We start from the raw sequence: 26,595 nt of genomic DNA on the forward strand, positions 1-26,595 counted from the left end.
TTTATGAGCTCGGTTTGATTTTTCCCTGGGCTGTGTTAGCGGGTGAGAACAGCCTGATTGTGTGAGTTAGGAGGTGTAAAAGCCACCTCTGGACTCAGATTTTCATGATGGGAAATGGAGATATAATAACATCCCGGCTGGGGCTTTCTGATGTTCTCTGTTACGTCCTTCTCTCTTCACTTAGTTTTAACTTTGATGATTCTTGGGCTGGTAATTTGCTTTGGCCTTTGCCTGCGACTGAATTATTTTGAAAAGCTAGAGTAAAATGAGGATTGCTCTCAGGAAGAAATGATGGCAGGATAGCTGTGGCCTGATTATCTCTTTTCTCAGCCAATCAGTGCCAGTGGAGCTGATTTCTAGTTAGTGGCACTTGTCCTTGCTGCCAGCCAGGTGCTGACCTCAAGTACTGGATTTAAAGGGGAGAGGGTGAGTCAGTGAAAGGATGTTGCCTGGCTTTTAGTATGGTCATCCAGACAAAAAAGTCACAAATAGTTCTGTAGATCCAGATCTTAAAGATGGAAACTCTGTTTAGTGAGATTTGGTGTGGAATCTCAGTTTTTCTATTATCCTCCCTATCAAAAGGCAGTGAGCTGGTGCAGCGTGTGCATTTGGAGAATTTTGTATCTCTTGAGCCCAGGAGCTTTCAGCATAAAGATGGTTTCTGGAGGTCTTATCCATTCTCCACTGAGAGTAGATACTCGTGCTGTGAGGACGAGCTGTGCCAGTCCTGATAAGGCTGCTCCTGGAGCACAGTGTCCCACCAGCCCTTATCACAGCAGGCCTGGCATCACTGATGTTGGGGTCAGTCTGCTCTGCCCTGCATTTTTACCAGTTTAATTTGAGCTGGCAAATCCCAGCCCAGTCCTCTTCCTCTTATCACCCGGGTTCCCTGAAGGCCTCCTTGCCTGCTGGGCTCCAGCCACAGCAGCTCTCAGGCCACTCCACAATTACAGATATGCAGCCCAAGGATTATCTCCTGCCTTGGGGAGGCTTTTGCTTTGTGTGTTTGCAGACAAGGATTCCAGTTTGTATTAAATAGCCATCAGCTTTAGGCTGACTGGTGATTTGTGGTGATGGTTGTTGGGGGATGAGAGCCCTGAGCACTGCTTGCTTTTAAAATTGGTGCTTTTATTCAAATTCCAGCCAGGAATCAAGCAGTTCTGTGGGGTCTCCAAACAATAAAAATGAAGTAAAAGTCACTGTCACTTCCACCTTCCTCTAGATCCTTTGATCATCCTGTATTGCTTTGGGCTGCTAAATGCCAACAAAAATTCAGTGCATGGTGGTTTCCAGAGATCCAGCCTGTCATGGTAGTTGGTAACTGCCACCCTGTTCTCTTTTGGGGCTGTGAGATGGGAGTCACAGCAGTGTTTTGGCACAGATTTTAAACACTGACATTTCAGGGGCTGCAACAAAAATGTGTCCTAGAGCACATTACTCCAAAAATAAAAAACCCAAAGCAAAACAAATCAAGCAAGAGTAAAAGGAAAGAGAGAATTTTTAAGATACCAACTAGATAAAGGAAAAAGGTTTTTTTCCTTAAACTTAGAAACACCTTTGTGTCTTCCAGAGTTGAGCAAACTGTAAATTTGGATCAAAGTACTCTCCTGAAAAAAATCCACTTCACTTTACAGTTTCTCTTTCCCAGTAAGTTGATTTATGTGACTTTCCTGGGAATTTATTTCTGCCTGCCCTCTGTGTGGAAGGACAGTTTTGAGGTGAACAAGCACTGATTTAAGGTTTTTATAGGTAAAGTTTTCTGTATATAAAGAACCGTTTAGCCCTCATGGGATAGAAATGCTGTTACCCTTTGGATGTTGGTGCATTGCCAGTCAGGATCAGAAGAAAGCAGAGATGGAGATGGGTGGTGTGGGTGGAGCTCTTGCTCCAGACGTGGTCCTTTTGTCTCCTTGGGCAGGTGAGTGTCACCACCCGGGTGGTGTCCAGGTGGCACTGCTGGATGCTCCAAAAAACAGGTCCTTGCTGAAGTACAGATGCCTCAGTGTTCTGTAACCAGAACAGCAAACCTGGGACCCGTGTGCTGAGCTGTGCCCTGCTGTTCTGCCCCCTGCCAGCTGCAGGGAGGTCACGTTTTGGGGAAGGAATGCACAAAAACAATACAGGCAGCTGGGCCTGTCTGTAACCATTGTGGTGCTCTGGAAATGGTGCCCTCTTCACCCCATGTTGCTGGAGACTTTGTTCTCTGGCTGTGTTCCTTCCATAATTGCCAATTAAATAGGCATCTTAGACTCGGTTCATCACTGGTCTGAATTTGTCTGGGTCAGCAAGGGAAGCTGGGTTAGCATTGGGCAATGCAGGTATGTTTTAGGAGCAGCAGACTTACGTACTTCGGGGAAGAAATATTGATGTGTACGTGGTGAGGTGGCTAATTTTGTCCTCCAGCGTCATTTTCTGAAAAAGAAATAACAGGGTTTACAATTGATTTGATTAAATAATAAATGATATATTCTCCTACTGCAAAGTAGGCAGCATTTCCAGCCTATGGCTCTTCTGTGGATATGAATGGAAAGACTTTAAATAATATGTGACCTGGGGTAGTTATTCTCTCCCAGGCACTGCTGCACACCAGAGCACGGTGCCAGCAGATTGAACAAGAAATCAGAGGTAAATTAAGGTTTCCTTAAAGTTTCTTTTGTCTCTCTCCTGTTGCTTTACTGCTGAACTTTCCAGGAGCTTTCTCCAGGCTTTCTCACATCCATCTGTGTGCCTGTCCATAGAGCACAGATCTGTCAGATTTATCAGTTTTTTTGGTTTTATCCAATTTTATCAGATTTATCCAGATTTATCAGTTAAGTGTAAGCCTTTGTCACCTTATCAGCCAAAGTTGCAAAGAAGTCCTTATCATAGCCCCTTCATGGGTTTCTGTCCAGAGTGGGGAGACAGACTGTGAGAAGATGCAGGTGGATGGAGATGGCAGAAGATACTGCAGAGTCTGTTTTAATTCCAGCCCAGGGCCTTGTCCTGTCTATGAGATGTCCCTTAATGAATGTCCTGCAGCATTTGAACACAGGGGAGAAAAAATGCTCCATAATTTCTTAAATGTAAGGGAGTGTCAGGGTGCAGCTTGCCAGATTTTCCTCTTTAGGTTTGAGTCATGCTTTGGGTTAACAGCCCAATTAGTTGCCAGTGGCCAGTGCATCCATACCCAGGAGCACCTTTGTGTAGCCCTGGGTCTGCCAGAGCTGGGCAGACTCTCAGGTCCCACCCTGAGGCCAGTGAGCTCTGAACTGGTTGTGAGCCAGTTCTGCAGGGGCACTTGGAGATAATTTTGGTCTGAATCTTTAAATCTGAACGTAACTCTTGATTTTCAGTCCTGCCCCTCTCTTTGCTGGTTCCCTAATGTGGGCTGTGTTGCTGTTTGCAGACGATGGGAAGCTCTCACTGGAGGAGTTCCAGGCCTTTTTTTCTGATGGGACACTCAACGAAGAAGAACTTGAGAAGCTCTTTCACACCATTGACTCAGACAACACTAAGTAAGTCCCTCATGCTGATGCTCTCCCATCTCCCAGTGCCTCTGGGCCGTGGGGTGGGTGTACAGCAGCACTGCTTCTCCAGGGAGCTGAGCCCTGCACAGGCTGCAGGGCTGCAACTTGCTTTGCAAAACTTTGCACACTCTCCATTTCTGCTTGGTTTGTGTCTCATTGTGGCAGCCTCCATGACTCCTTTTGTCTTTGTGGTTTGTTTTTTAGGCCATTTTCTTTAGTGCAACCTGATCCTTAACAGCATCTGAAATTATGCTTAGTTTTACCCACGGGGGCATTTAAATGTCTCTTGAACTTTTTCACTTTATCTAAAAGCTTTGCTGTACTATAAAAGGCAATGGTGTGAATCTCTCTAAGCATAGTCCTATCCAGCTAATTTATTATTTGTGGTCTTGTCTCTGTGATGTCTCTGTATCTCCTGCACTTGGACCCTGCCTGCTTCACCTCCTGTCCAAACTGTGCCCTGGGAAGCAGTGATTGCTTTAGCACTTGGTAGAAGTGACCCTCTTTTCGAGGCAGGCTCAGCCCCAGCCCTGCAGCCCCTGCTGTGGGTGCTCTGCCCACACAGACCCTGGGCAGGGCAGGAGGGGCTGGACCAGGAGCAGCCCTGCCCTGTCAGCATCACAGCCACAGCAGCAGCAGGGAGAACAGGGGCAGAGGAGGCTCTAGGGGTGCTTTGGTGTGACACTGCACCAAAGCTGAAGCCAAGGGTGGCACCTCCCTGCCCTCGCTCCGTCCATCAGGAGTTTGTGGCTGTGCTGAGCGATCAAACCCTGCTGACAGACTGAGATGGTGTTGGCAGCTGAGGTTCCCTCCCCTCTTCCTGCCTCTGCCTTTGGTGGGGTCTGAGGTGGTTTTGAGCCCTGTGCAAATGCTTTGCAGAGAGCAGCATAGCATCTTCTGTTCTTGGCTGGAAGGAAAAGAAATGAGCTGAACCTCCTTCCAAGTTAAACCCTTGCATGAATTGGCACTTGCTTATTGATTTGGAAAGCATAGACACCTACAGCAAATTCATCAGGTTGGGGAAGGAAAATATTCCTTGTTTTTTATCTGCAAGAGCTCGCTCATTCTCCAGAAAACCTACTTCAGAGCAGGGCTTCCCTCTGAAAAAGTGTTTTTCACTGTGAAACGAGTGGTTTGCTTGACTGCAGCCTTGCCTCCAGTGCAGTCCTTCAGGTCATGTGTGTGCTCTTCACCCTGCTCTGTCTCCTGTTCCCTGCACAGTGACTGGGGGGTCTGTGGGAGCTGGGTGGGAGAGGAGCTGCCTCCAGCATGCCCAGGTGCTGGGGTGGCAGTTCTGAGTGCTGCTGCCACTGAGCAAGGAGGAGTGGAGAGCAGCTTTGGGTTTTCCATTTTACAGGGGAACATAGGAACAATATTAACTTTATCTTTCCCAGAGGCTGTTGGAATTACAGTTATTTGCTATTTGATAGAAGTTTGTTTAGTTTTAAGGCTGGTTTTTGGTATTCCATTTTGTCTCTCTGTTTTTCTCATAGTGGCCATCATGTTTGTTTAGTGTGCAAACCAAAGTTTGCTATTGAGATTACATTACAGCTAGAGTAGAAAATGATGAAAATTATGTTCCTGCTTATTATTAGTAATTGCTGTTACCAGCCAATTACAAACTGTTGATTCAATTTCCTGGGGTATTTTTAGAAGCAGCAAACTGCCTTGCTGGAGTGGATAAAATGAATGTCTGTACCAGTTTCATAGCTTAGATTAGCTGGGGAGAGAGTGGAAAAGAGAAAAGCTGGGCAGTGGAGTGGGAAGATGAGGTGGGTCATGGGTGGAGGAGCAGCTGTGCTGCTGTGGAGCTGTGACTGGAGCAGTGGGTGCTTCTGTCCTGGGCAGCCCAGGCCCCAGTGGAACAACCAGTTGGCAGCAAGGTGCAGTTTGGGAGGATGCTGAACTGAAAAAAACATTCCAAAATAACCCAGGGGCATTAATGAGTTCCTTCCTTTCTCCTTGACTGCCTGGGAAGTGTCTGTGGGAGGTTAATGGTGTGGTGAGCATGAGTTCCAAACATCCACGCCGGGGTTTTTTACCAGGTGTCTTCGTGCAGGAACTGTGCTGTGAGTCCCATCATTACCAGTTGTTTCATCTGGCAGTAGGAGCATCCTAAATGTGTCATGTGTTCCTCTTGGGTGTTTTGGCAAAATGATATTCACAAACCTGCTGTTCCTTACAAACAATGACCAAGCAGCATTTTTCTCCCCATTGCTCACACCGTCTGCCCTCCTTCCCTCCTCCCAGCTGAAGCAGGAGGCAAAACCAAGATGTTGCTGGGTGATTTTTCACTGTTGGTTTTAGCTGTTGTTTCAGGAGGTTTCAACAGTGCTTTATGGGGAGCTGCCTGAAGATTACTGGGGAGGGAATGATATGTTACTATTAATAACAACACTGCTGTGCACAAATAATGTGCAATATCTGTGCATAAGGATGTATGGACACACATAATTAAATATATACATTTGGTTTAGTGGCAGAATGGGGCTATAAAACATTAGATTAATGTTTACCTGGGAAATCCTGTTATATTTGCAGAGTTATCTACAATTCTTATTTTTCCTAACAAGATGTATCACTTTTAAAAGGAAAAAGTCATGGCAAATGTTAAGTCAAACAAGTTTTATGTTCATGAATGAAGAGGTGAAGCTCTTTAAGATGTTACCATGAGACTGGACAAAGCTTGCTTTGTCAGACCCACAGCTCCCACCCTCTGCCAGCTCCCTGGGCTGGCACTCACACTCTGCATGCCCTGGGAAGGAAGAAGCACCTCAGCCCCTGGGAAAGCAGGGAGAGGTCGGACGTGGTGGTTGACTGAACAAATGTAGTCCTTGCAGGGGATTTTGAAAATCCCTTTTCTGTCTCGTACATTTTTCGGAGCTGCAGAGCACAGCCCTGTGGGGAGGGATCTGCTCACTGGAGCAGGGCTGCTGCCAGGAGCTGCACAGCTCCACTCAGGGGGAGCCAAGGCCGTGGCACCAGCATTCTGCTGCTCTGCCTTTGTTATCTCTCCTCAGGCTCACAGCTCTTCCTTAATGGCTTTATTCTCCGCTTGTCCCCTCTCTAAATGAGCTCTTCTCTCCACTGGCAAACACCAGCAAAGGCTGGAACGTGCATGGAGGACAATTAACAGAAGTGGAATCTCTTCTCAGAAGCCTTCACAGTTTCCCCAGACTGTCACTGTTGCCAGAGGATTGTGCCAATGGAGAACTGAAGCTGCTCAGGTTCTCCAACCTGTTCTGCACTTGGCAGTGCCACCTCCCATCCTTTGAGTCACTGCCTGGCGTGGGGGGTGGTCCAGAGGGATGATGGCAGGGGATGGAGGGAAAGATTGGTCACCTGCCTTTGGGATGCTGAACAACATCCTTTTGGGAACATGAATCCACCTTCCTCTTCTGCACCCTCAGCTGCTCAGATGCCACAGGGAGCTGTATTATAAATCACTAATTTGGGATCACTTTAGGGAGATGTAGTGGGATATGGTCAGGGCAGCTACCAACCTGTTCAGCTCCAGAGCTGGGGGAACAGGGTTGTGCAGGGCCACCCCAGGAACAGGCAATGATGCTGATGAACTTCTCTGCTTGCACTAATTAGTCCCACTGTGAAGCAGAGCAGGTCACCCCGAGAGCACTGTGCTGCTGCCAGCAGCACCTTCAGCTCCTGCATGCTGAGACCTGCAAAGCCAGTGAGGACAGGCTGGGAGCTTTGTGCTGCCCCTGCTTTTACCAACATCATCTGGGCACTTGCTGGGCCAGAAGCTCTCAAAATGGGTCTGATAGCTTCCATCTATGAATTTTGTTTCTCTGTGACTTTAAATGCATTGATACCCAGAGAATAAAGTTGATTGACACAAACACTGTGCCCATGGCTATGAAGCTGAATGCTCTACAACAGCTAACAGCAGCCAAAGAGTGGGAGGAGATGCTGGCAAGGTGCTGCTGGTGTAGTTGGGGTCCAGACTGATGCTGTTCCCTGTGAGAGGAGCCAAAATGCCTTGGTAGCAGCCTTGCAGCTCTCTGAGCTCTGAAAACTCCTGGTTTGGTGTTGCATAAAAGCAGTGTGACATTTTGACAGGGTCAGAGGCAAAGGTAAAGGAGCTTGAAATCTGTTCCCGAATATTAAGCAAGGAACAGCCGAGTGCAGGCTAAAGCTACACCCCCTGCTTCCACCTGGGCAGAAATGGAGCTTCACAGCAGCACAGGTGAGGATGAGGTTCCCCACACCCTCCTTCCAGCACACAGTCCTGCTCCAGGCCTGAACACCTCCAGTACCTTTGGTGATGCAGCCTGCTGTCCTGCTGTCCTGCTGTCCTGCTGTCCTGCTGTCCTGCTGTCCTGCTGTCCTGCTGTCCTGCTGTCCTGCTGCTGGAAAAGGTCCATTGTTACTGCTTTGTTTGGATGCCACAGTCACTCCAGGCACATCCTCTGAGATGCTTTGCCTTCCCACAACCCACATCAGGTCTGGTGTCCTTTGGTGTGAGAAGATTCCATCTGATGGGTCCACTGTGGCTGGAGAGACTTCTGGAGCAATGCTCTGCTGCCCATTCTTTTCTCCAGGTTTCTGCAGCCCAGTCCTCTCCAGGTTGAACAGAAAGTGCTTTCACTTCTTGGGCAAGGAACAATGATGATTATGATGGAGTATTTTTTTCCTGTTTTTTTCTCCCCCTCCCTAATCTTGGCTATTTGCATTGCAAACCTGATTCAGTGGAGTGCCAGATTTGTCTGGGAGCTGAATCCTGCACCGTGGAGATGGCTGTGCCCATTGAAACCAACCTCATTTCTGAATATCAAATGTTCTCAATTAGCTCTCTGGGAAACAAACTACGGGTTGTTTAATCAGCTGAGATTTTGATTAACTGATTCAAGAGACAGTTCTTGTCTCTTCTGAAAGGGACAAAATGATTGCACAAAAATTACATGTCTGGCTCTAATTTCTGGCTCTCAAGAGCACGGGCATTTGGTGGATTTTGTTTATATGGAAGATGTTTTTTAGTCCTAGCTTATTCTTCTCTGTACCAACGTATCACTTAAACTGTACTGTGCTCTACTTTTCATTTAAGTGAAGAAATACTTGGTTCCAATGCTGGTGCTGTGCTGATAGAGCTACAAAACCTCTCAGCCCCACCAAAGAAAAGGGGCTTAAAAAACAAATCACTCGCTGGGAAGGTCATTGGGAGAAACACAAAGCTGAAAAACTGCACAGAATCTTGTTTGAACTAACATTTGAGAACATTTTTCTATTTCTAATCCTATTTCCCAGGTGTTTTTCCCGGCAGGCTCTCTGCAGGATCCCTGGGGAGAGCTGTTTAATCTGACAGCCAGACAGATTGGGCTGGGAGCAGCAGGCTGGGGTTTGCTGCAGAGGGCGAGGACCAGGGAGGGTTTATCTGTGCAAATGGAGGGAAGAAGGATCACATCACAGCAGAGAGTTTTCTGCCCGGGACTGCAGCTCAGCACCTTCTTTGGACACTGCAGGGCCATTCTGTATTAGAAGTTTTCCCGGGAATGGAAAGATACCGAAATCTTGCATTAAAACCGTAAAAGTGACTAAGATCTTTAATTCTAATCAGTCACTTGTGTTTGAGTCAGTAGGCATTCAAAGAGACTGGAGACTTTGCTTTCAAATCCAGTCTTAGAAATTTATCCCTGTGTTTTTTTCTCAGTAAACCTGCACAGGGCACCAGCACCAAACAGCAGAGGTGTCCAGCTGCTGCTTGGGAGGCAGAGCAAGCTCTCTGCCTTGGGACTGGATTTAACAGGAGATTTTCTAATATCATTTTCCAATGGCAGGAGAAGAGAATACAGGAGAAACAAAGATATTGAGGAAAATACAGCAACAGAGTCCAGGGATTTCTTGCTTCACTATTCTTTTACTAGTTCCCTGCCAGTTGTGTTAGATATCCAAACATACACATTTGTTGTTCTTTCTTCCTCTCCTGGATATAACCTTGGTGTTAAACAAGATACCCGCAAAATCTAAAAGAAGGAGAAGGCTGATTTAATTTTACTTCATGCTCTCAATATCTTGCCATTTGCTTCTGGCGATTAGCAAACCATTCAGCTGAGCTCCAAGCAATTACTTTACCCCTGTCTCTTTTGCAGTTCAATATTACAGAGATTACAAACAGAAATCAGATTAGCCCAGGCTTCCATGTCAAGTAGAAACAGGCAAAATGTTAAATATTCACTTGTCAAAAAAGGCCATTTCTGGCTGTTTCGTACTGTTGACAGTTTATGCATAAAAACCTGAGAGATCATCTGCTTCCCAAAAAAGGAAAGAGTATTTATTTGCTTTAATGACTTGCTTTTAAAATTGAGCTAAAAGAAAGAATGAGGGGTTAAAAATTACTTCTTTTGATGGATACAAGAGGGCCAAGAAGTGGAGGGGAGTGTGTGAAAAAGCAGCCGAAGTATAGTTTTGCTGCAAGGCAGAGTTATTGTGCCATTGGCCTTCTTCTGTGAAAGTGAAAAATCACAGCATCCCTTGGCTTTCCTGCCCGAGGGAGGAGCAGGACCCCAGCAGCACCATGGGGCAGGGGCCTCAGTCCTTGATGGAAGTGGCTCTTCCCTGGGTCACTCAGCCCTGCAGGCTCCAGCACGGACACACTCTGAAATCCAGGCAGATTTCCAGTCCCTGTTGTGCATACTTAAATCTTGTCCACCTTTATAACTTGCTTATCACAGCATTCACATGCCTGTCATGTTCTTGTCCCTGTTGTGGTGGGCACTGACAAGCAGCACAGCTTTGCCAGTACCCCCGGGTTCCCTGCAGGGGTATTTGGTACCCCCGGGTTCCCTGCAGGGGTATTTGGTACCCCCGGGTTCCCTGCAGGGGTATTTGGTACCCCCGGGTTCCCTGCAGGGGTATTTGGTGCCCCTGGGTTCCCTGCAGGGGTATTTGGTGCCCCTGTGTTCCTGCAGTGGGGTGGGAGCCCTTCTGGACAACTTTCTGTTTCTTTGGTTTTTAGAGCACTTCAGCGAGCACTCCATGACAGGAAGGCTATGGCAGGATTTTGGGAGTGAGCGTCATAGGCTGAAACCATTAATTTTCTTCCTGTTATTTATTTTATATTTTTCTTCCAACAGGAAATCCCTGTTTTGCAAACTGCAGCTCTCCCAGTAACAGGGTTGACATTACCCAGCGGTCCAAATACCACAAACAGCTGGTATTTAAAGCTGTCTTGAGGCTGATCACTTGGAACAAGCCTGACAACAAAATAGATGTGCTGTTAACTGCTGTATTTACTGCTCCTGAAATGCACGTGGGAGATGAAGAGCTGGGTTTACAAGTGGGCTGTGGAGCAGGATCCAGGCTGGCTCTGCGTGGGGCCAGGATGTCCAAATTAAATAATCCGTTATCTCAATGCACCACGATGATAATACCATCAAAAAATCACGCTGGGTGGGAAACCTGAGAGCAAAAGGGTGGCCTGTGGTGCCTCTGTGCTGGCCATGGCATGGCCAGCCCAGCCTTCCAAGGCCTGTAGTCCCAGTTTTGCCTGGCACTGCCCAGGGATAAATCCAGCAAGAGGGATATAACCCCGTGTATGCACACACTGGGCCCCCAGTGTGAATATAGTGATCATCAACTTAATAAATTTGGAAGTGCCATACCACCTAGCAGTTAAGTTACTTGTAGGCTGTAATTAAACCTGCCTTCTGTTTTCTTTGATGCACTTGTGGGCAGAGTGACATTTTCAAGAACAAGTCATCCATCAAAAAAAAAAAAAAAGGAGGGTTTAGAGGCAATTTATGAGGAATTTGGCACATGTAGAGACTTGAAAATGTTTCATACTGTATGAAATGTCTGTTTTACTTAAGGTGGCAACTGTGCTTAGGAACTGTTCGATTAAGCTTAGCAAATTAGTGTGCTGCATTGATATATTTTTCAGGATATTAACTGTGCTATAAACAGGCATTTTATTGTGTTGTCATCTTGTTCAGAGTTTCTCGAGCTTTTCAAGAGATTTTTCACTTGTGAATGAGTGGTGAGAGGTTCTGGCCAACTGTGTCAAAGCAGTGAGAGAAGACATTAATTAATTTTAATATGCCATGAAGTGATTTTACAAGGTACAAGGAGAGATGCAAGACGATCTCGCCTTAATACCCCAAATTTTCTTCTATGGGCATAAACAACTGCACCAATGTTTGCTGTGAGCATGCAGAGCCTGGGTGGCCCGGCTGGCCATGGCAGGGGGGTTGCAGAGGGCAGTGCTGTCCCAGCGGGGTTACAGAGGGCAGTGCTGTCCCAGCGGGGTTGCAGAGGGCAGTGCTGTCCCAATGGGGTTGCAGAGGGCAGTGCTGTCCCAGCAGGGTTGCAGAGGGCAGTGCTGTCCCAGGGGGGTTGCAGAGGGCAGTGCTGTCCCAGCAGGGTTGCAGAGGGCAGTGCTGTCCCAATGGGGTTGCAGAGGGCAGTGCTGTCCCAGGGGGGTTACAGAGGGCAGTGCTGTCCCGGCCCAGCTCTGCCCTCAGGGCTCTCCTGCTGGGGATTTGGCTTCGTGGTCACCCCTTTGTGGAAGGTTGCACCTTTGTGGTGCATTGGGGATGCTAATTTACGGCAGCAGTAGGGCAGGAGGGCAGAGCCCCACTGATGCTGAGCCCAGCCCATGTGCCGTGCCCAGACTCAGCCCTGGAGATGTGGCAGAGCAGAGGGGTTAGCACTGACTGACAGCCTGAAATGCCACATTGCAGCTGCTGCTGAATGAACAAACAAATGTCTGGTGCTCTGCAGGTGCCAGTTTATTGCTCCTGCCTTTTTTTAAAGTGACATATATTTCTCTTAACTAGCAAGAGCTGAGTATGTTTTCCAACAACATCCAGACCGTGGTTTCATTTTTATCCATATTCAGTCACTTTTCTTGGTGCCCTTGATGATTGGAGCTGGGTGTTTTGTTCTGTCATATCTTCACCACATAGAAGATGTTATTTTGGTTGTCTTGAAACTACTGATGACAGAAAGCATCTGGTCTGTGTCGGGGATGGTTTGCAGCTTGGGACCTTCTGAGGTTGGTGGAGAGGCAATTGGGGTCTTCACTGTGCTATTTCTGGCCCCTACCTCTGGCTGTATGTAGGAAATTGGGTTACAGGGAGGCTTGGGTTAGCTGTGACCCCGTGTTTCATAAGTGTCTGTGGCTGCAGAACACATCAGTATGCCAAGGGAGTGAGGAGCTGAACCAGCCTTGAAATACAGCAGCAGTCTTTGAAAATGAGAAACCAGCAAATAATGTGTTATGTTGTGATGGCCTTCATCTTTATGGTAAATATTGAGTCCCTGAAAGGAAACAGAAACAAAGTTGTGCTGCAAAAAGCAGTGTTCTGTCCTCCCCCCTGACAGGTGCCCTTGCTGGTTGATCAGCCACACAAGCAAGAGCAGGAATGTTTCTGCCAGCACAGGCAAACCAAGCCCCAAGCTCATTGCTCCTCACCCCTCGTGCCCAGCTCGTGCCCACGCCTGGGGAGGGGGGTCCGTGGGGGCTGGCAGGGGTCACTCGTGGGAGCCCCTGACAAAGTGTGAGCTGTCATTGCTGAAGAGCTTTCCCTTTTTCAAAGCCAGGAAAATCCACGTCAAACCCCTTTCACTGAGGACTGTGATGAGTGTGAGTGTGATGGAGGTAAGGGGCTGTGCCAGGAGAGGTGGGGATGGATCCCATGGGAGAAGATCAGCAGAGATGGGGTCACAGGGGGCAGAGCTCCCTCCAGCTGCTGCATCCATACCTGTGCTGGGATGGTTTGAGGCTTCAGAGATTGTATTTAGCAAATTTAATAGCCTTGTTGCATCATTTTAATGAGGTTTATTACTGCTACAAGAGAAATGCAACTGTATTGAGGGTCACTGGCTGGACAAGAGACATTTTCCTGTCATGCCCGAATTACTGCTCGTGTCCAGTGCTGTGGCAGCCCCTTTGTGCCCCACACTGCCAGGCAGGGCTTCTGCACTCCAGCAGCACACTGGTTGTGAAGCAAGTTGTGTTTTTTGACCTGTTGCTCTCCAAAGGGAGAGCAACCCACCTGGGGAATTCAACCTCATGAGATACCAATTAGGAGTCAGGATTTAGTGCTAACCATCCTGTTTTTCCCCCCTGCTTTTCCTTCGCAGTCAGAGCTGGAACAGGGTTTGTAACACAGACACCTTACTGCGGGGACATGAAAGCTGCTCTGAGCTGAGCTCGGGCTCTGGCATGGTGGGGAGGATGCCAGTGGGCAGGTCTGCCTGTGGACCCTACACCCTGGGCTGCACAGTGGCCCTAAGGTGAGGGTGTGACTGTCCCAGGAGAGCCACCAGCCACGCCCAGGGGTCTGCCCAGGGGCTTCCCCAACAAGGAGGAGGAGAAGGGAGTAAAGGTCTTCTCCTGGTCTTCCCCATCGTGCCAGAAGGTCGCCTAGAGGAGCATCTTTTGTGATGCTGAGAGGGATGTGGATGGCTGAGATGCTTTGGTCTGGCTTGGGCAGGGAGAGCTGGGACCTCCTGGTGTCTCTCTGTGCTCCTGTGGGCAGAACAATCCATCCTGTGCTCCTGTGGGCAGAACAATCCATCCTGTGCTCCCTGTTGGACTCTGCAGCAGCTTCACGTGCAGGGAGGGAACAGCCTTGAAGCAGGATGAGTAAAGGAGCGTGTTTTGCTCTGAGCCTGCCAGATTTACTGTGCTTGTTTGTGTTGAAGGTCAGTTCAGTTTACCTTGAAAAATCAGCATTTTCCAGATTACTGGCTTTTAATGAGGAGCCTGCTGCCCCAGTGCTCTGGAGCAAAGCAGGAGGTGCAGAGCACACAGCTTTGGGCATCAGCACTTCAGTGAACGTGGGAGTCTGGTTTGGAAACTGGTTCTGGGCAGTGTCTGTGTTAGTGAGAATGCAGATGGCTCATAAAGGCAAGGAGCTGCAGAGAAAGCCGTATGAAAATATTATTATTAAAATATTTTAAATATTGAAGTATTAATATTTAAAATGAGCCTGAATACAGGTTTGCTGTGCAGCCCTGTTGCTGCTCACCTTCTGTCTTGCTGAGCAGTATGAGCCATGGTTGTCACACAGTGTGGAAAAGATGGAAAACTGTCCCTGTCTTGGTCATCATCTGCCTAAATCCCAAGGAAAGAGGTGCAAGGAGCAGGAAGGTGCTGAACCCTGCATTTAGGTGAGCAGAACATCCTTGAGGACAGTAGATTTCAGCCTTCAAACTGGGGAATGAAAATCCTGCCCATAGCAAGGGCAAGTAGGAGGAAAGAGACCATCTCCCAAAGTACATGGAGTGTGTTACAACCCCCAATCCCAAACCACAGGTGATGAGACTCTGTAATACAAAATCCATATGTGAAACTTCATAAAAAATCCTTCTTGTCTTCCTTTTGCTTCTCTCTGTTTCTGGGCAGTTCTTTGTCCCTATTTTATCTTCTCTGTGGTACCAGGGCTTTGGAGGAAACCTGATTTACTGCTGGGCTTTCAGAGGCCCGTGCTGTGCTCCCCAGGTGCTCAGTGATGGAGCACATGCCAAGGGAAGGACAAAGTTATTAGTTTTGCTTTGGAGAAGGCAACATTTTCCTCCCTTTCAGGGTCCCCGTGGGAGCTGTTCTGTAGGTGCTTTAATCTAAATCACGGTGCTGCAGTGCTGGAAGTGTCCCAGTTAGGTGGTGATCCAAATGGACTCTGCAAAACCCTGCCTGTTTCACAGAAGATGGAATTTTGGAGAAGCCCGTCTGGAGTGAATGGTGAACCTTTTTCAGCTCATGCCAACGGGCTCTCCTCCATTCCCTCTGGGAATTCAAACAGGTGGTACTTTCTGCCCTGCTGGAAGAAGCAGAGCTAAATGACCTGCTGGGTTTTTTCAGACTCACTGCTCTCTCTGTTTCTTGAACAGTGAGCAGGGCAGCTGTGCCTGCACCAGTACGAGCACCTTTGATTTCCTCCTGCTGAAGCACACCACGAAATACATTTTAAATTTGTGTCGTGCAGGAAGCAGGGACATTTGGCAAGAGATAAAACCATCCTTCAAAGTAAGAGCCAGGCAGGCACCAGAGCCCCAACTGCCAGCTTGCCACAGCTCAGGAGATGAAAGCCAGAACTGACATATGTTCTGAATCCTTCTCTGCCTGTGTCGTTTGAAGCTGCAGTTGGCTCCACGTCCTTCTGGTCGTGGACAGCCTTCACATATGGTTTCTGCTGTTCCTTTGCATGTGGTACTTCAAATTTTGGAAGTCCATTTTTAAGTCATACCATAACAGTGTTTTGGGCTTTTTTTTAAGCAAGTGGGCAGGGGAAGGGGAGGTACTTGAATAGGTCTTGGGATGAATTTACCGGGGTTCTCCAGAAGAGTTCAATGGTGGGCTTGGAAAGTTACTTAATTCTTCAGAATTGAAGTTATTCAGCTCCTGGCCATCATCCAGTATTTGGTATTTTGCTTGCTCTGCCTGGAATAATTTCTCTCGCTCTGGGGCTTGTGTAAAAATGTTTAATTGAGTTCAGAAACTAATGATCAAAAGTGACCATCTGTGACCCCTTAGCAGGCATCTGGGTGCACATTTTGCACTTCTGAGGTGTTAAGATAACACAGTGCTGTTGCTGCTGGGACTAGAAGCCGTATCATCAGATATAATAATGTTTTCCAGCTGCACTTGTTGTTTTTTAGTCTTTCCTAAATGAAAATGAGTTTTGCAGGTGGCTAATGCTAGAGGATAATTTGTTTCCGTGCTCGTTTGAAGCCTTGCAGCAAACCCAAAGCTGTGAATAGAAGATGGAAATAAAAGTAGAACGTGATTTCAGAAAAAAAAGCCCTCCATTCTCTGTGCTGGTGAAGTGACTAAGCCGTGGGGCTGCTGATGCAAACCTTTCATCTGCCCAAGGAAAAGGGTGATTATCTTCAGCTGAAGCCGTGGGGCATTGAGCAGCTTTTGAGCAGCACATCCAGGCAGATATTTGCATGAGAAGTGTGAAGATGAGACTCTGATGTATTTGCAACTTCTGAATTGCCATCATGGTTCTGATTGAGCCGCCTGTTGGGAGAGCCTGGGACACCTTTCCCTTGGCTGAGCTGGAACCCAGGAAGGGAATTTCACACTCTGCTCCTCCATTCTGAGATTATCTCCCCCATTCTGAGATAACCTCTCCTCTCCATGGTTGGAGCCTGGAGAAGTGTGTTAATGACAGCAAGTCAGAGGCCATCAGCCTTGCCTTGGGGAGGCAGGAGGTGCTGGGAAAGAGAGGGAGAGATGCTGGATGGCAGATTCACAGCTGTGTTTGTTGGAAGGGTCCTCTGCAGGTCAGCAGCACCACTGGGCCAGGACATCCCTGGCTTTGCCATGCTGAGAGCTCCTGGGATGCTCTCTGGGTGACCCCTCCCTGTGCTGGGCTGGCCTTCCTTGTTAAGAGGTAACACAAATAACACTGGGGGAGAATTTCCAGAAATACCTTTTTTTTCCCTGCTGGAAAACACTGATTTGCTCAAACCAAGTGTTGGGCTGGTCTGGATCAATGTGTTTGGAGCTTCTGAGCCGGGACCTGGAGGTAACCTGGGTACCATCACCCCCCAGGGTCTGGCTCTGGGATGTTCACCTTGAGCCCCTGATCCTTGGGCTGTTGGACACCCTGCTGCAGCCTGTCCTCTGTCTGGCAGTGCCTGCTCCCTGCCACCAAGTGTCAAAGGTGGCATCTTGTTTCAAGAAAGGCAGGCAGAGAGGGAAAAAAATCTTCTAAAAGAAAAGCAGCAAAAAGTCAGTACAGGAAAACTCTGATAAAAGCCCATCCACTGGATAATCTGCAATCAGGGACAGGGCGAGGGAAAGATGTGACTTCCCAGGGATCCTCATTAGCTCAGGTGTCATCAAACTGCAATTTATTGCTGGGTGGGGCTTTGGGGGGAGAAATGTCTTTGTCTCTGGAGTACACAGAGGCACAGCCATGGCTCCGGGCAGCCTCTTCCTCTCACTAATCACGCAGCAGTAATTACTCTCTGGGCAAGTTGCCCTAATTAAGCCCACGGAGGAGATGCTCTCACAGCAGGGTCGTTGCTCTTTAAACTCCCACATGCACAGGAGGAGAGTCACACTTTGAGGTCTTTTCTTAATCTTTGAAACAGTTGGATATGAACCAGAAGGAAAACTATTTCCCTATTGCCAATATGTTTATCTGGTCAATCTATCACATTGTGTTTAAATGGTGGTGGGTGGTGAGTGATAAACAGTCCTTTTTGTGGCCAAAGCAGTTCATGCCTTGGGCTCTGACTTCTCAGAAGGGTTGAAGTCTGAGCTCTTGTTTTTGCCTGGTACCTCTGTTGGAGCAAATAGGTCTCAAATGGCAGATGGAGGATCTTCAAAGTGTATCTTTGCCTTGGAAAATAACCTCAAAGGGTGCACATCCCTAGTAAGACTGGGAGTGCCAGGTTGTGCTGCTACAGCCTCATTGGCTGGAAAACAGAGAAAAGGCCTGAAACCAAAACAACTTAAATTTTCTTGTTTTTTTTCTCATTTGAAAGAAAGACTTTTGTTTTAGAAAGAGGTCAGATAGATGTGGCAGAAAAAACTATATAACAGAAATCTTTAATGATTTCTTCATTTAAACTGGAACATTATGATATTCTGCTTAGCTGGGTTATGGCTTCAGTAAGCTCTTGAATTAGTCACACTATCAGTGTAATTACAGTTAAAATTGAAAGCTAATTCACAGCCAAGTGTATTCTGGCTGAAGGATTTTTTTAACTTTTTTTTTTTTTTCTGAGAACATGAAAACAACTTGTTGCCATTTTTCTTTTTAGCTTGTTGTGGCATACAGGAATGTTGAATATTTGGCAACTGAAAAAAAATCGGTAACTAATTCTTACCTGAATGTTTTCATGCTGAAAAGTCCTGTGATATGTGACTGCTCCAAAAACAGCTTCTGAAGGGCAGCTCTGGGATGAAAGGCTGGGGATGACAAAGGTGCCACCTCCCATTTCACAGGGCTTGAAACCCAGATTCTGAATATTTACATGATAAAATCCTCCTGGCATAGCCCACGGTGGGGGTTAGTTACTGAAGCATTAAAGCACTAGATCAGCTCATAACTGGTGGTGTAGCTGGGCACTGCCCGTGCCCTGCATTGCCTGGTCAGAGGTGCAGCTCCCACAGTGGGCAGGAAAAGCCCCAGAAACACCAAGGGGGCTGTGGCTGTGCCAGCAATGTTCCCAGCAGGCACACTCCTTGGGGTGGAAACATCCTGCTCAAGTACCCACTGATTTCTCTTGACGAATTTTCATCTGAACATTATCATATTTTTTTATTAAGTCAGCTTGTGACTTCAGTAATTTCTTTCATCTTATTCTTAATGAAAGATGGCTTAAAATTAAAAACAACTTCTCAGACAAGCTAGCATTCAAGCACAATTCAGTTAAATAGGATGACAAGATGTGAGGAAATAAAAGACCATTCTTGGCAGCAGCAGGTCAATTATTACAATGCAAAACCATGTGGAATACAATAATAGATTTTTTTCCTCAGGAACATGCCCTAGCTGCAAACCCATAACCACTTCAGCAGGTGTTTATAAACACTGTCTTCTGAAAAATATTACTGAAGCACTTTATGGACAATGCTGATGTGCAGATGACTCCCATGCCTGTGCCTGAGAGCTGCAGGTGAATTCCCAGGGCCTGCACTGGAGAGAACTGTGATGAACCAGCAGCCGTGGAGCTCGGGCTGGCACGGGGCTGTGCCAGCTGGGAAAGGGGTTCCCCTGGGTTTGCTCTGCCTGGGCATTGCTGAGGCTCTGTGCTGGCAATCCCACGCTGCCAGGGCACTGGGGGCTGCCAGAGCTCCTGGGTCAGGGCTGGGCTCTGCTGGGTGGGGTTGTGTCTGCATGTTCAGTGGGTTTGGGCATGAGAATACCAAACCAGGGAAGCAGAGCTCACAGCACCCCCAGGGGGTTCTGTAGGATTCAGTGAAGTATTGGCAGGGTTTGAGAAAGATGATAAATCTTGAAGAGAATGAAGATGAAGTCGTGCAAAAGCTGCCTTTGCAGAGAGAGGCACGTGCTGCCCACCCAGCTCTGTTGTCTGCCAGCAGCAGCCACGTGTCCTGCACCTCTCTGAGGCAAGAGGTGACTACACATGACAAACACCACTCACCAAAAGGCTGTGTGTTCCAGGAATGTGCTTTTGCAGCAGCAGACAGGTCAGGTGGTACCTTTCTGGCAGGCAGCATCTCCCAGGGGCTGATGTTGGTGTTTGCCTTGATTTGGGGATCAAGGCAGGGCTGCAGGAGATGCTGTCAATGAAAGTGCTATTGAACATTTCTCTTTCCCTAATCCACTTATGTTGACAGGTTAGACAGAGCAGGGATGAGTTTAGTTAAAGAAATAACTTTTCCAGGACATAAATGGATTGATAAAATATAATTCTGTTAAGAGATCATTCTGGTGCTTGAATGGCACTAACAATTGTGTGGGAATCAGAGGCACAAAGAGATTAGCAGCAATCTTTATTTCCCAAGCAGGTCGTCTGTTGAGATGTTGTTATGTAAACTAAATGTTCATGTGTTAGGAAATAATCGTGCAGTTTTGTCTGCAGGGAGTCCTGGGCAGGAGCTGCTTTGCAGGGGAAGAAACAGGAGAATTGATCCATCTAGAAAAGTAAATTTTGCAGATTTTTTTACTGACTGAATGGGCACATTTGGCACATTCCTGTGCCAAATGCCAGCACATCAAGTGCCTCAGCAGGGTGTTGCCAGGGTGGATGTTTGGGAGGAGGTCAGAGCAGTTCATGTCAGGTGTGCTGGGTCCCCCTCAGGCACAGGTTCCCTCTGGGCAGGGGGAGGATGCACAAGGACCCATCTGCCCCTCAGGGAATATCCAAAATAACATGTGAACCAGTTCCAGCTGCACAGATGCTGAAGGTGCAGTGGGTGTGGATGCCCTGAGTGGCACCAGCCCTTCCTTCTGCACAGCTTGTCCACACTGGTGGCTGGGCAATGCCCAGAGGGTGGGTGACATTACAGGTGGGTATCTGGGGTTAAGCCTGCAGGAATCCTAAATGTAGCCATCATCTGTCCTTTACATTAAAATTCTATTTCTTTCTCTCTCTTTTTTTCCTGCTTCCTCCCCTGCCTTGTTCTCCCCCTCTGCCAGCAATGTGGACACCAAGGAGCTGTGTGGTGAGTGTGGCCCTTTTTTGGGGGTGAAAGCAATCCTTGCTGCATGTGGGGCTCTGAAGGATGCATGAAACCCAGCACAAAGTGCTGTGGCAGCTGAGGACAGGGGGGATCTCAGCCCTCCTGCTGCTTTGCCCCTTATTCCACAGGAAAATTGGCAAAACTTTTCTTCATCTTCTTGCAGCACAAATGGGGTCAGAGCTGATCAAAGTGCTTGGCTCCCGTTCAGGAACAAGCTGGAGTTTAATTTCTGGAGATGTCATGGCTCCCAGCTCTGCTCTGCAGCTCAATAAACCCTCATCCCTCTGCAGTACCCATAACATGTTTGTCCTTAGGCCAACCTCCGTGTTTCCAGCAGGTTGCCTGAGGTGTACACCTCTCCTACTGCACCTCCCACTGCTCACCAGAATTAAAGGCTGAAAAGAAAATCTCTGATAATGTTTTGTCCCACACCTTGACCAGAAAGGGAGAATTTCCTGCCAGGATTCCTGAAGGGCTTTGCCTCGATGGGAAGTGGCTCATGCTGCTCACTCGGGTGTATTTTTTCGTGGATGCTTGATGTTGGAAAATGTTTCCTGCACCCCAGCTTTTGGGGAAGAGATGAGGCAGAGGTGTGTGGCCTTGCAGAGGGCTCATCCACCTCTGCTGCTCCTCTCCTGTGCCAGGATCAGAATAAGACATAAAGCCACCTCAGCAGGTGTTCACCATGACCTTCACTGCTTTGCCACCAGTTAAAGCCTCCAGAGGTAGCTGGGAGTGGGCTGTGCAGCCAGAGAGGTGGTTGCTGTGTGCCTGTGCACCTCTCCTGATACTTGAAAGGCTTGTCCATTGATGGTGGTCTGTGGGTCTGCCTGCAACAGGACACAGCCCAGGGTTCTCTCCTCCTGGAGTGCTTAGCTCCTGCCCACACCTTTCTGAGCATCCAGGCCTGCAGCAAAAGCAGCAACATTTCCCCTCTCTGCTGGTTATCCCTGCTTAGATGTGCAAGAAGCGAAGACTTCCATAAAATCCTTTTGGTTTGCTGATGATATGATGGGCTTGTTCCCATCACTCCATTGTTATTGTGTTAGGGCTCCTTGCCAGCTGACCCAAGAAATCAAAACCCCACAGCTTGTACCATCAACTTTGCCAGGAAATCCAGGGGTAATAACGGCATTGCTTGACCCCACACTGCTTTCTCCATCACTCTGATAAAATCAGAAAATTGCATGGCTGTCACCCAGCATGATCCCATCTGCTGCCTCTCCCAGGGGTGGAGCTGCTGGGAGAGGAGGGAGATAAACCCATCACCTCCTGTGGGAAGCTGGGAAAGCTGGAGGAAGGATTGATCAGCACAAGCTCCTGCCTGCATCTGTTATCTGCTGAGTTCCTGCCCTTGCCTGCAAATTCTTATTTGCTTGTTCTCTTCTAAGTATTAATTTAAACATAAAACCTCATTTTGGCTAAATGGGAACTGTGGTGTCTCTCTGGAAATGGGTTGTGTATTATAAGATGCTGGGAGCATCTTAAAAGGGATTTCTTGAGCCCTGCAGCTTATGTGATAACTTTGATATGGCTGTTAATCCATATCAGGCAGCATCTTAAAAAGTTCTGGGATTTTTTCCTGCCAAGGAATGCAACAATCACCAGCACCTTGATTGACTTAAGGTGGTTGTATAGCTCTTCACTGGCTGAGTTGCTCCCAGCCAGCTTATTAGGAGCTCTTAATAAGCCCAGAAAATGTGAGTACAGGAGCCAAATTGTACCTGCCACTTCTAATTCCATCAATGCACAGTCATGCAGTGGTGCAAACTGTCCTGAGAACTGAGTGTGCTCCACGAGCAGGGGGTGCACATCAACCTCTTACAGACTGTCAGGGTGATGGCATCTCCTGGGGACAGCTGTGGGGCACCCACCCCTCCCACACCAGTCCGGGGTTGCAGTGATGCTCTTCCTCTCAACATTGACTTTTGCCTCTGCAGCCATGAGCAAGGGCCTTGTAGGACTGGAAGAGCTGATCTCAGGTGTTCACATGAATTAACGGGGCTAAAGCAGCTTTAACTTTGTTAAAGCCAACACTGTTCTGCTCCCAGGTGCTCCTTGCTCAGGCTCAAGGGCTGTGCTCTGCCCACAGCAGCTCATTTCTCCTGAAATGTGTGAGTCCAGCTTTTTATTTCAGGACTTACAAAAAATCTTCACCTTTCAGATCTGCTCAGGTTTTCTTTCCCAAATGAAGTCAGAAGAACAACACAAATAAACACCCTGCAATGAGAATGAGCTGTTTGGCTCATCGTGGAACAGCAAACAGCTGCTGTCAGTCATGCTGTGACATTCCTGTTTCTGCCAAAATCCTCTTCCCTTTGGATATGTTCTCAGACTGTAAATAGCTATAGGCACTTCTAATTAAGCCAAGAGAACCTAATTAGTGGAGTTGTTTCCTGAAGTTTCTGTCTTGCTGCACTCCACAGAGATGTCACCTCAGTGTGAAGCTTCGTGTCTCAGTGCTGAGGAGCAGCACTGGTGGCTTTTAAGGAACAGCTTTCAGCTCTACTCTGTGTCAGTCACCTAGAAAAAAGGGAAACTTCGGGTCTGTGCTGCAAACTCCCTGCACATCTGGCTGTCCTGCTCCTCTGCTGCTGTTCCCATCACGAACATGAATTCCAGGACATGGGAACTCCGGCACAGGACTGTGTTCACGTGTGTCAGGGAGCTGTCAGCCCCCGGGACACACCAGTGGTGACTGTGTTTTGTGTCAGTGAGGGGCAGCTGGGACTGTGCCAGGCCCCTGCCGGGGTGGGGGTGCAGCCTGGGGTGATCTCCACTCCTGCAGAGGAACGAGGGTGGCACAGAGGGAGGGTGGGCTCCCTTCCATGGAGAACGTGTGCTTTGGGACCAGCCTGCAGCTCTTCTCTTCCTCTGGAGGCACATTTTGCTCTCAGAAGCTTGTTCAGCCTGTGATTGTTGGCTGAGGTGCAAATGTGACCTCAGGGAACGTAGGGAAAGATGTGAGACCAGACTCAGCTCATGTAAATTGGGTTTAACTTGGGAGGAATTTGGATGTTTTGGGTGGTAAAGAATATCAAGGGAGTGGAAAGAGGATTTCTTTTGAGACTTCTCCCTCCATGCCTGCAACAGGAGGGGAGAGACCAGATACAATGAAATGCAGAAGTGGGCATGAGTTATTTTCAGTGGGGGCTACTGGGCCTTGCACCTCCTTTGTGCAATGGTCCCAAACTTCATGGGAATCACACCACTTCCCATCCCTGCAGGACAAGTTGCGACTTTGACTCGGTGTTTAGAGCATAAAAATTTACATGAAACCATCCTCTCACATTTACCTTACCACCAATAAATAGACATTGCTGTCATGCAGCCTTGAAGGATTAAATTTCCTCAGCATGTTCCCGTCATGTCCCTCTTGGTTTTCCCAGACTATTTTGCTGACCACATGGGAGACTATGAAGATGTTTTGGCCTCTCTGGAGATGCTGAACCTCTCCATCCTGAAGGCAATGGACTACACCAAGAGGGTGAGTGCCCTTTGCTGCACCTCATGTTCCACAGGCCTGGAGAGAATGGTGTCAGAGCTGTGTGATCAGAGCACAGAAATCTCCAGGTCCTCAACCTCCTCAGCAGTGCTGCCTCCTCCTGCTCCACAGGCAACATGGCCCAAGGGTCTCTTGGGTGGGATTTTGGATGCACAGGATCTTGTTAGTGCCACTGGGAGGGCTTTTGGAAACTTCATTTTGTAGAGCTGCCATTAAATCCCATTTCCATGCTGGAAGGCATCCTGCATTCCAGAAATCCAGTTTCCATGCTGGAAGGCATCCTGCATTCCAGAAATCCTGTTTCCATGCTGGAAGGCACCCTGCACTCCAGAAATCCAGTCCCTCATGTGCAGCTGCTGTGCTGGAAACAAGGGGTCCGTGTGTTTGACAGACCACAGGGGAATCATGCAAGCACCAAACCTAAGACATGGTGTCCTGTTTTATACATGCAAAATAGCCCCAAGTTCTTAAAAAATCCACCACATACCTTAATGATAGTGTTAATAATGGACTAATAGAGACAATGACACGGATCACAAGCATATTGAAGTTTATTTATGAATACCTAGAAAATCTGAGCTGAGGTACCATATGGATATCCCTGCTGAGAGTTGCACCACCCATTTGTTGTCTTACCAGGATGAGAGAAGTGTTTATAGACTTTTAATTTCTTGGAAATCATTTTCCTGTCCTTCCATACCACTGAATAGTGTAACTGGGCTATGCTGGTGATATTTATTACTTCGGAGTAATCAATCCCTTCTCCCACTTCTACCTTCAACCACATTTGCCTTGTTCTTTTGTGGCACAGTGAGTGAAAAGTCGTGTCCCTCTTCACTCATGAGTAGTGGGGTACACTGAGGACCAAGCCAGGGAGGGAGGTTTTGCTTTTTCCAGGCAGCCACAAGGACTTCCCAGTCCAACCACAACACTCCTGCAAGTAATCCAAATTGAAATCTCCCTTCCATTTATCTTTGAAGCCAAAGGAGAAACTCAAATTACTCCACATTAAAGATGTGGTAATGATAAGAAGTTTTAGGAGTTAGAGTGGGAAACAGCAAATTTCTCTCCCATCTTGCTGCTGAGTAAAGAGCCTGATTTTCTTGCTTGATCGAATTCCATCCCTTCTGATGTTTGTAAGTGGAAAGGGAAGGCACGTATTTCACATGTTGATGTCTTGCCATAATAAATTAAAGGCAAAAGCCTTTGGCCCATCACTGATCTGCCTGAAGTGTTCGTGAATTTTTTATCAACATTATGAAAGGATGAAAAAATTCAGGACAACAGTAATAGTTCATTTTTTTCTAATTAAGTTGCTGTGTCTGCTTGTGCCTCATTTATATTCATTATTAGCAAATTTTCTGGCAGTCAGATTTGCCAACCATGTATTTTAAATAAACATTAACATCCTAATAGAGATCTCAGTAATTCACTCCACCTTGCTGTCCGTGATGCCTTCCACCATTGCTTTTCCAATGTGAGGTTAATATATATGACTAATTCTTCCCAATATTTTGCAAGAGGAAGATGGCTTATTCCCTGTTCATAAATTAGGCATCTGAGCATGTGGGTATTACCTTGCATAAGACATCTGCAGTGGAAGCAGGATGGTTATTCATAATCTCAGTCCACTCATAAGAAGAGCATCTTTGTCCCTCCTTGATTCAGCAGGTTGTGGCAGGATTCTCCTGCCTTAATTGCAGCAGGTCGGGGGTATTTACCCAAACCTGAGCTGGTCACCTCCATCAGGAGCTGGTGGAGAGGACCAGGGAGAGCTGGAGTTCTGGATGCATCTTCCTCCTGCCCCACTGAAGGATCACAACACCCTTAATCTCAAATGCAGACGTTTCCCAAGCCAGAGGAGGGAGTGCCAGCCCAGCATCCCCTCAGCACCCACATTCTATCAGCCCATGGGGCTGTTGCTCTTCACTGCCTGGCAGACTCTTGGCAAGAGAACAAGCAGAGCAAGACTCCATCACAGAGAGGAGCTGGCAAAGAGGGATTTAATCAAAAACACTGCTCCTGCTGTGATTTTGTGAACAAAGTGGTACAAACCTCATCAATGAATTATTCAAACACAGGCACTTTATTCAGGTAAAGAAGCAGGGGAAGAGAAAATCCAACAGAAAACAAGCTGTTGTGGGTGGTAGAGAAACTCATCTCCAGTGTTCTAATAGGATAAACATCCAGGCAGCAGCATCCAGAGATTCTCCAAGTGCAAACCATAGTGCTTTTCACACCCCTGAATTACAAAAGCTGGTGTCAGCTGCCACTTGCCCAATGGGTGCCCCCAGAAAGGTCTTGTAGAATCACAGAACCATGGATTGGTTTGGAAGGGATCTTAAAACTCATCTGGTTTCACCCCTCTGCCGTGAGCAGGGACACATTCCACTGGGTCAGGTTGCTGTCTCTGCATCTTTTTCTGTGGCCAGATCCTGCAAAGGGCTTGGTGATGA

At 47.6% G+C, this 26,595-nt stretch overlaps 1 protein-coding gene across 1 annotated transcript in view; it reads left to right on the forward strand.

Moving 5' to 3' along the window:
- Positions 1-26,595, forward strand: part of NECAB2 (N-terminal EF-hand calcium binding protein 2) — a 69,198-nt gene that overhangs the window by 31,050 nt on the left and 11,553 nt on the right. The window contains exons 3-5 of the mRNA XM_017824157.1: positions 3,386-3,494; positions 20,591-20,616; positions 24,024-24,121. Coding sequence (XP_017679646.1) covers positions 3,386-3,494; positions 20,591-20,616; positions 24,024-24,121 — 233 coding nt within the window. The remainder of the gene's footprint in view (positions 1-3,385; positions 3,495-20,590; positions 20,617-24,023; positions 24,122-26,595) is intronic.

This window comes from Lepidothrix coronata, unplaced genomic scaffold (genome assembly GCF_001604755.1).
Source record: "Lepidothrix coronata isolate B3197 unplaced genomic scaffold, Lepidothrix_coronata-1.0 Scaffold110, whole genome shotgun sequence".
NCBI classification, from domain to species: Eukaryota; Metazoa; Chordata; class Aves; order Passeriformes; family Pipridae; genus Lepidothrix; species Lepidothrix coronata.